The 10,135-nt window shown below is 40.5% G+C and overlaps 1 protein-coding gene across 1 annotated transcript; it reads left to right on the forward strand.

Annotated features, from left to right (window-relative positions):
- Positions 1–222: 222 nt before the first annotated feature.
- On the forward strand, positions 223–9,788 carry rabep2 (rabaptin, RAB GTPase binding effector protein 2). Its single transcript, XM_008305409.1, has 12 exons — positions 223–394; positions 3,838–3,993; positions 4,642–4,724; positions 4,809–5,201; positions 5,405–5,500; positions 5,593–5,691; positions 6,129–6,242; positions 6,663–6,741; positions 6,861–6,872; positions 7,113–7,267; positions 8,024–8,140; positions 8,217–9,788. Exons 1-12 carry the CDS (start codon positions 358–360, stop codon positions 8,319–8,321), a joined length of 1,446 nt encoding a protein of 481 aa, XP_008303631.1. The 5' UTR covers positions 223–357; the 3' UTR covers positions 8,322–9,788.
- The last annotated feature ends 347 nt before the right edge of the window (positions 9,789–10,135 follow it).

Consider the following 10,135-nt stretch of genomic DNA (forward strand, 5'->3'; position numbering starts at 1 on the left):
GGTGACCTCCAGAGGTCACTGAATCCAGGACATATCAGGATCTGTAATCTGCAGGGAGGATGTGGGTGTAGCAGGTATTAAAAAAAAGTGACATTAAGCAGCATGAAACAGATCGAGCAGCTCAGCGGTCGAAGCAAACAGGGAGGCATCTGTGCGCAGGAAGGAGGTTGACGTGTTTTCCGCAGGCTCGGACCGGGGAAAGTTGTTTCCTGAAGTTGTCACTGAGCGGCTCGCTTCCACGCCAAAGTCCCGGAGCTTGAACGAAATGACTTCGACATTTTTTTCCTCTGAGTTTTCGTAGAGTTTTTTTCTCTCTACCTGTCAGCCACCTCGCCGGTGAGCCGCTGTTCCTGCTGGATGGACGAGAAGATGAGCTCCACCGGAGAAGACACAGGTGGGTAAAAAAAAACCCCAGCAGCGTTAAACTTTAATCTGTTAGCTAGCTGCTAGGGCTGGGGTTTGAGGCGACTCTGGCCGCTTTACAACCTCATTTTTTTTGCGTAATTATCATCACCAACCTGTTGCTCCTCTTCACTGAGACCTGTCGTCGGTCAGGTAACAGATAAACGGCCTGTTAGCATCAGTTACCGAAGGAATGAACGGGCGACGCTAGCTGCTAGCTAACACTAGAACGCTAACTTAGTTGTGTACAAACTGAGCTCTGGTGACTTTTAATGCTCTGTAGCTGTCATTCCACCTGAAAATATCAACTCACTGCCAGTTTAAACGATATCACCCGAGATTTATTAAATATCACAGGACAATAGCAATAAACGGTGATAAGTGAAGCACTCAGAGCTTTTATTTATGCTAATAAAGCTGCAATATTACTAAAAGCGAAAGTAGCCACTGCTAGCTTAATCTGTTTAATTCAGCAAAAGTACTACCAGTCCTCTTGTGAATGCTGCTATTGAGATATTACTGATAATAGATATGTAATCGGCGAATTTTAAGTATTTTATACAGTTGAATTGTCCAATCTAGCTGTGGATCACAGTTTACAAGCTCATATGTTTTATGTTTTGCTTGAAAAATATCAATAAAGTTACTACAAATACTCTAGTAACCACATGTGGTGGTGTAAAATGTACATTTTTCTCTAATATATAGTAGAGAGAATGTATAATGTAGAATAAAATGTACCTTCAGGTACCTTAAAAGTGTCCCCAAGTGCAGCACTGAAGTAAAAGTACTCGCCTTTTAAAGCCCTTTGAGACAAAATCATGTTTTGTGGGCAGAATCAGAAGTCTTCTGGTAAATTTGGGTCACAGAGTGTGAAGACATCTACAAACTTGCAAGCTAAAGTTGGAGTAACAAGTGTTTGCTTCAAATTTCACACAAAAATATGGTGACAATGGTAAAAACTTGTAATAATAACAATTGCACTTTTCCTTTACATTTGACATTTCAAATGACACAAATCTAATCGGCACCATCATACATAATTGTTCTCAGCATTCAGGTTCTCAAACGTATGGAAGTGTTGTTCTTCTATTTAGTGAATATCTTTGGGGTTTGGGTTGTTAATAGTTAAAGAAAAAAGTTATTTATTGAATGGATAATGACACTAATGAGTGAGTCTGGATCAGGAATAAGGCACTAATGGTTATTTTCATTGTCAGTTAATCTGCTGATCAGTTCCTTCATTGACTGATTTGTTTATTAGTCTATAAAACGACAAAAATTGTTGTAAAATGTCAATCAGTGTTTCTAAAAGAATGAGTGTGATGTATTAAAATGTCTTTTTTTGTCCACAACCCCAAAAATATTAAACTTTCTGTCACAGAGGAGTTAAAAAATCAGAAAACATGCACATTTAAAGAGCTGTTATTAGAGAATTGAGACTATATTTTCTTAAATAATCAATCAAACAAACAGATTCATTGCCCATCAAAATAATTGTGAATAAATCTAATAGCGGACAACTAATCGATGAATTGATGAATCATTCCAGCTCTAATCAGAAAGGATTTTGAGTTCAGTTGTCCTTTACTTGTTCTCCAAATATCAATCACCTCCTTGATTTTTCATGATATTTGGCTGTGTGCTCTGAAAGTGATAACAATAAGCATGTGTAGTTATCAGCAGACTCAACCTTACACACGAAAATGTTTCTGAAATTACTGATTATCATGTAACTGGCCAACATGCTGTACTGACAGCATGTCAAGGATTTTTGTGTAACAGTGACACAGAGCCACTGCTGAAAATAATATTGATGATATAAACACGCTTTCAGGATTTAGTTGGCTAACATGATGGAACAAATGCAGATTGCACCCTGCTTGGATGGATGTAGATGGAAGTCAGTGACATTAACTGAGATTTTTTTCCTATCTTACTGTAAGGTGCAGGCATTTGCAAGATCTGGATCTGGAAACCCCTGGGCAAATATTTATTTTGTTGATCTCTTGAGTGAAATGCTGCAATTAAAATGCCTGCAGAAAACATATTCCAGTAGTTTTTTCCCCCGTATGTTACCACACTGTAATGAATTAAAAGAACAGAAAAAAATCTACGATACTTGTGGCATATGCACATGTTTTATCAGCCTGTTTAGTCAGTCGTTAACCCTTAGTTTGACAGATATCACTTCTTAAAAAAAAGGCTTTTTGTGGTGGGCTAGGATGGTTTCTTGTCTTGATTTATGAATTTACACCCACTTGCAGATCACCTCAAGTCCTGAGATATTTTTAGGCTGTCTTGCAGCATGTTGAATATCTGCCCACAGATTTTCACAGATATTTTAGTCGGGAGAATCTGTTACATGCTGGAGACTTGCTTTGGTTAATTTTTCTGTTGCAGGAACCAGATTCTTTTTACTTTCAGTTCCTTGTCTGACTGCATGACATTTGAATCCAGAAGTCCATTCTTCTCCCTATCTTCTCCCCTGTTTCCTGTGCTCCTGGCTGCCCTACAACCCTAAAGCAAATGTTTTCACCTCCCACAGTTGGCAAATTGTTGCTGTCATCAGATGTTGCTCCTTTTTTCTCCAAACAGACCTTCACTGATTGTGACCAAAGCGATAATTTTTAACTGTCTGCAGTATTTAAAAGCACAAAGTGACTCTGGCTTATCAAGATGTTGCTTTGCATACTTGAGACGTTGACTTTTGTTCCGAGGTCACAGATAATTTTCCTTTCCTCTTCCACATAGATCTTGTTTCAGAGTCACGGCGCTGCACAGTGACACTCTTGTGCCTGCTGAACCTCCCTGTAGGCCCTTGTTGGAGGCTTGCTTTGCCTTTCTTTGAACAGATGTGCAGTTTTATCTGAATGTTTTCTTGGTCTTCAGATCTTGTCTAAACTCCCACAGTTCCCTCTGGCTTCTGTTTGTTATTGATATTTGGGACAGTTGAAATGGGAAACTGGACACTGAAAGCACTTGGGTGTGTTTTTATATCCTTCCCTGCTTTGTAGTCATAAGTTCACTTCAGTCCCTTTTATTATTAAGAGGTTTGAAAAGTCAGAACTTAGAGTTGTCACTAGTTGAGACGTCCTAACCCCAGTTCTTGGCCTGCATTACAGATGTAATGAGTCCATTTAGGCCTAATGAGTTAATGAATTGAATTTGAAGGGTTCCCAGACATCATGTGCATAATTATTGTTTATTTTTGTTTTTATTTTTAAAATCATGAAAAAAGAAGCAACACTGCTTTGTCATTTTTATTTGTTGCCTGCTGGTTTTCAGAGTTTTGCCTATTTATGTTTCACTTTAATAGTCAACAAAATGTCTAACCTGCCCTGGATACAACTGTATTTTAGTACCAAACACTTGTAAACACCCTTGAAACAACGTAAATAGGGAGAAGCACAGTAACCTGTGTGTCGTTTTCAGAGGCCAGCCTGCAGGCCCAGCTAGCCGAGTGCCGAGCTCAGGTCGAGCACTGGCAGGGCGTGGCGACGATCTGCGAGCTGAGCAAACAGGAGGAACTGGCAGAGCTGCAAAAACAATGTGATCAAGAGATCCAGTCTCTGCAGGAGGCTCTCCGAGGTCAGCGTTGTGGAATGGGTTGTGACAGTCCTTGTGTGCATTTGGTCTAAATTTATGTAATGAAACAGGAATTTTTTTTTTTGTAAGGAGATGTAATTGTTCCCTGGGTGTTGCAAATAGATCTAAGTAGTAGAGTGGGCTGGTGATGAACATCTTATTGTTGGACAAACTCAAGAAACACTCCATGTCCTTAACATAGACACATAGAAGAAAATGTACTTCTACATGTTTGACATACAAACAAGAGATAAGTGACAGTTTTCAGAAGTAAGTTTTAACTTGTGATAAGAAGTTTTTCTGTAATTTTAGCAGCAAATACAGCTAAAAGTGATGGTTTGTGTTCATTTAGCAAGTAAGACGCTTTTTCAGACGACCTGAGAGACATGTGCTTTTATCCCCTAATCAGGTCAGATATGTACAGAGATGCCAGGGCTTTAAAATGTGCTCTAGAGAGTTGCTAGAGAATATATATATGTATTTTTATTTTTGAATCCACATTTAGTGTAAAAGAAGGTGATGTTGTACTGTGCTAATAAATACTTGCTTTGTGTATTTCTGACTGGGAAGGGAAACTTTTTAATTTGATGTGTTTTCTGATTGGAAATAGAAGTTTCATCATTATTTTGTTATTCTCCTGTTGTGTTTTAGAGACAGCAGCACAGTATGAGGCCAGGATAGCTGTTCTACAGTCTCAGCCTGTGGAGTGGAGGAGAGGCAGCGGACACAGCATGGTCAGTGTGCAACTGTTTCTTTATCCTAAAGCGTTCCCAAGTGCTTCGGACGCAATCCCACCATTACTTTTCTCTCCCTTTTAGGTCAGTGGAAGGAAAGGCAGGATGGATGCAGAAGTCACCAGTAATGAGTCTCCAGCATCGATCGTCAACAGCCTGACAGAAGACGAGGCAACAGCATCGCCGGACAGGATTCACAGCCAACCAGCACAGCCAGCAGATCTCGAGGCGGCGGCGGCGGCAGAAGGAGAAGGGGCTGCGCTGACGACTGAAGGGTATTTTTCCCTCCGGCAGTGTGACTCGGCCTCGCTGTCCTCCTTCTCCTTAGACACGCCGTCTCTGCCCAGAAAGCTCCACGCTGGGGACGACACAGACTCGCTGGTTTCCACAGGAACTTTGGTGCCTGAAGCCATTTACCTGCCGCCTGCCGGACACCGGCTGGTCACGCACAGCGACTGGGACGCACTCAATGCTCAGGTTCGGATTTGAAGCTTTTCATCCACTTGCAGAAATGTAGGTTTTGAAGAAAGAACAATTACAGCATTGTATAGCGGTCGTAAAAAGACATCTTTACACTACAGTCGGCGTAGGTTTAATTTACTTAAGCTTGTGGTCTAACTAAAAGCTTCCACATGGACCAAAGATTTTGCATTTTATTAAAACTGTGGTGTGCTGTGCAGGTGTCAGAGCTGCGAGGGGAAGTGAGTCGGCTGCAGGCGGAGAAAGAAGAGCTGGAGAGAGAACTAGATACACAAACCAACCACACACACAAGCAGGTGGGCAACACTGCTCTGGATATTTGCCCTTATCGACCATATTGTGCATTTTGTACCTGCTTACAGACTCGTTAATATGTTTGTGTGTTCAGGTATCAATGCTCCAGTCTCAGGTCCAGACTTCAGAAGCCCTCCTTCAGGATTTGCAGAAATCTTTCAGCCAGTCACAGAATGCAGTCCAGAGCCGACTGGTGGGTGATGTGATGTTGATCCTTCTTTTCCCCTGAAGGAATAATTACATGTTTTGTTAAATGCAAACTCTTTAAATTGTTTCCCTCCGTTTCCAGTCTTTGTGTTAAACCAGCCTGCTGCTCTACACATTTACGACACAGTAACAAGAGCGGTGTTGATCTTTTTATCTAACTCGGCAAGAAAGTGAAAAAATGATCCTCTAGATGTATGGTTTTATTCCAATCAAGCAAAGATGCCAAGAACAGAAATTAAGTGGCAGCATTTCTTGCCACAAATGTGCAACTCAACTGCAAAGTGACTCATCACAGCGATTAACGCCAACAACAGTCACTTGACTCCCAGGGCAAGTTTGAGTAGCTGCCCATAAGTTGTGTGTACATTTTATAATATGTATATTCAGTAGGAGGAGGTGTTTAAATTTGCATTTCTTGTCCAGGCAGAGTTGTCCATGTCTCAGAGGAAGATGTGCAGCGAGCTGTCCAGGCTGAAAGGAGAAGAGGTGGAGGAGGACGTACCAGACTCCAGCTCGTCGTTATCAGCAACACTGCATGTATAGCTGCTGTTTTAGATCTTCGTTTACAGTATATATCACCCACAAGTGCTTGAAATTCATTTAAATGTGAATCATTTAGTGAAATATGTCACGTTATTGTATCACATCCAACACATGGAAAAGAATAGTTTTACATATTATTGTAAAGGGAACAGAAACCTTGTTTGTCTGTGTTGGAGTTCCTCTTCACTGTTTGTGCCTCTTCTTTTTGCAAAGATTTTTGGTGGAAATAATTGAAACCTCTCACATGTATGCATTTTAAGAAGTTTCTGTCAGGTCTCAGGTGTGGATTTTCATTTAATTGGTATTGGAGAAACAGTAGCCACTGCTTCACTGCTGCACATGTTTATAGTTGGCAGGTGTGTGTCTCTTGCCTAATTTGTCAATATAAATTCACTTTTTAACTCAAACCTGCAGGGAGCGCACTGTGAGGAGCGGCTTCGCATTGAGATTGTCAACCTGAGGGAGCAGCTGGACACCCGGGCAGAGGAGACGGGTCTGTGCATTAATCTGTCATGTGTGGAATGTTCTGTGTTGACGTTCTTGATGCTGACACGATGTTTTTGCTCCCCTTCTTGTTTCCTGCCTGCTCTCACTTGAAACTGCCGTCATCAGAAGTTTTAGAGGGTGAGTGAACAACTCATGGTTTATTATTAGACTGGTAAGCCAATTAGTAGGCCTTGTGATTGGTGTAGGGTGTCATTTCATTCAGATTTATTTAACATTTGCATCCTCAGTGTTGTCCCAGCTGATAGAACGTACGGCCAAAACTGGGAAACCTTGTAAATAAAACATCCATCTAAACTGTGCAGTGAGAAGTCTCGTGATACTAATTTTACTGAGCCTCGTTTGTGATTCTTTCTACAGTGCAGCTTTCCAGTCTGAAGGTGGAGACAGAGAGGATCCAGGCTCAAAAGGAACAGATGCAGGCTGAGCTGCTGGCCTGCCGCACTGAACTGGAAGCCCTGCGGGTGGCGCTCTCTCATGTGCAGACCACCAACAAGAGCCTCAGCAATGATAAAGTAAATCCGGCTTGCTTTTAGAAACATACTTAGTTTTACTGTTGATACTTGTGTAGTTATTTGCTGCAAATTTACTCCAGTGAAGTCTATGAGGGTAAGGGAGCTAAATTGACCAAAATCACACTCCTAAATATTTAAAGACTTCAAAATCATGATAAGTTGTAAAAAAAAAAAAAAAACTATACAAAGTTTTACTCTTTATTCAATGAGGAAGATAAACAACCAGTTAGGTGGACCTTGTCTTGTCACTAGACTGTTTTTAAAGCCATAAATGATTCTTTATTATCAATTAGGAGTTTTAATTTTTCATCTTGGTTCCAGGACATTACCTAGAAATTCATTATTTGCACATGAACCCTGCTTATTTTGACTTTTCTGCTAATTTGTCACAGTTATGGCAGCTAGGAAATACAGTTTTCACATCATACAATTTTTAAGTAATGAAAACGTAGAACTGACAGTCAGTGCTTGCTGTCCACATGTACGGATTTTGACTATACATTGTGATACAGTGCGACCATCTGCTAATGTCTTTTATGTTGCTGCAAAGTTGAGGTTGTGCATTGGAAACTGATTCCACAAGCCCAATTGTGTTAAAAAAAAAAAAAAGTTCTAAAACAAATTTCTGTATGCTGCAAACACCTACTGTGTATGTCCTGCTGTGTCTTCCTGTCCCCTAATGCATTCGTCTTGATAAATCATGAGTACAAATGAACAGATGAGATTTAATGTGACCGTTATCTCTGTGGCCGTCAGGCAGCTTTGCACCAACAGTGTCTGGAGCTGCGTAGCCAAGTGATCAGCTTGCGCTCTCAGGTCGACACCAGCCAGACCGTACAGAGAGACTTTGTCCAGCTCTCTCAGTCACTGCAGGTAAGAAACGACAGACACTGCAAACATTCATCAGAAACTAAACAAAATCAGTACAGCCACCTGCCTCCTCCTTCAGGTGAAACTGGAGTTGGTTCGGCAGGCGGAAACTCTGGAACAAGTCAGGAAAATTCTGGAAGGAGGAATCAGTCAAGATGGCTCCTCACCTGTGGACGCCTCGTGAGTTTTGGAAAATTACGTTGGAACCAAAAAGCACAGACCAAGAGTTCAACATTCCAAGAGTGACCGAGGACGGTCTACTAACCATGGCCACATGAAACACGGATGCTCTGGTAGAGTGACCACTGGAGATGTCACACTGGAAATACTGTAAACAAAAAAACAAAAACAGAAGCATTACGTTGTTTCATTATTGTCTCAGAGAGGATGGTTTGGTGTCCATTCATCAAACTTCGTGACCAAAGTGAGCTGTGATGAACCATGCAAACGTCAGTGACACTGTTTTTTTCCCACACTCACCATTTTCTCACATTTGTTCTCTACTAATACATGTGAATATATTCTGTTTGTAACGCTGACAGACTCAAGCAGAACACTCAACTGTCCAACACTTGATTTTCACTGCATCACAAGTTAACTCAAGTAATTCATATTTCTGTGCATCTTTGTGAAGGACCACCTAAAGCAATGGATCACAGTGCAATAATGAAGTAATGCAAACTAGACATTCACCTAAATTAACAGTATTCAAATGTGATTTTATTATATAATATATATATATATTAAAGGTGGAGTAAGCCATTCTAATTTAACACACTCCTCACAGTCCACCAGCTGACTGTTCTGTGTGCACTGGACAAAAAACAAACGAGGGTTTCGTTCTGTAAACAGGAAGCAAAAAAAAAAGTGGTTTGGACCCATCTGCAGAACACTATTCCAGCCGACCAGCAACAGGAGACGTTTGTAGATGCACATAGGCAGATTACGTGCACATGATAGTCGTTTTCTGGAGAACAGGGTGAATTCAGAGGATTTTTGTAACACCAGCGGACATGTTAGCAGGGTAGAACACAGAGACAGTGCAATCTGCTTCACCCTGTTACCAAAGGGAAGGTTCAGCGAGTAGCCAGGCTCCTTTGCACAACAATTGCAGCAGCAGGTCATTGTCAATGCTAGCTTTGGCTCCACAAGGAAAAAGCTGATGTCTATAAACTCCATGGTTCTCACTTTTGTCTCTGTTGTGTTTGGATGCTGTTTGTGTGCGTACATATCATTAATTTGATGAAGATTTCTATTAAGATGTTTGTGTTGTCTTAGCCGTGAGACAGAGACATCCACTTCCACGCTACACAAGGCTGGTGTGTTTCTCTTTCTTTGAGCTAACCCACTTTTTATGAATTTGTCGACAAAGTTTCTGAAGGAGCACTGAAGTAAAGGAATGTGTTTGTTGTTTGACTGTTGAGTTCAGGCATCAATAAGCTTTCTCAGGGATGGCTTTCTCCACCTTTAAGTAATTCTGTTTTTATTTTAGCTAAGCATTAACATTCCTGTCCTTACTACAACCATGACGGCTTTTTAACTGTAAGCAAATTTATGATTGTGGATTTGGAAAGTGAAAAACGGTAAAGAAATGTAAAAGTGTAACGTCTTGGTATTCTAATTTGTGTCAATACACATGGAAAACGCATGATACCCTGTCACATGTTTTCTTCAACCTTTGTAGCTGCATACAGTTGGTTTCAATATATATATATATTGTCTTTGAATATAGTTGCTGTCAGAAGTTTTAAAATGTAACTCACACATGTAAAAGGCTGAAAAACCCTGGGAAATGTGACAAAGTCCAAAAAAATGTACATCATTCATATAGTCTAATTAGAGCAGAACTATGTATTTAATTTCAATCATAGCTCTACAACCACAGTGAGAGACTTTATTAATAGATCTAAAATTATGTGACAAAGACTTAATTTTGTTTAGTAACACTTGAGAGATGTTTTTGTCGAACATGTTGAATATTAGTACTACTCACTTGTG

Source organism: Stegastes partitus, unplaced genomic scaffold (genome assembly GCF_000690725.1).
Source record: "Stegastes partitus isolate 25-593 unplaced genomic scaffold, Stegastes_partitus-1.0.2 Scaffold43, whole genome shotgun sequence".
Classification (NCBI taxonomy): domain Eukaryota; kingdom Metazoa; phylum Chordata; class Actinopteri; family Pomacentridae; genus Stegastes; species Stegastes partitus.

Excerpts from the sequence above, each read along its gene's own strand:
- rabep2 (XM_008305409.1), top strand. The coding sequence starts at position 358 with ATGGACGAGAAGATGAGCTCCACCGGAGAAGACACAG. Across the intron at positions 3,994-4,641 it reads TCTGCAGGAGGCTCTCCGAG|AGACAGCAGCACAGTATGAG; the intron begins GTCAGCGTTGTG and ends GTTGTGTTTTAG. Across the intron at positions 6,243-6,662 it reads CGTTATCAGCAACACTGCAT|GGAGCGCACTGTGAGGAGCG; the intron begins GTATAGCTGCTG and ends TCAAACCTGCAG.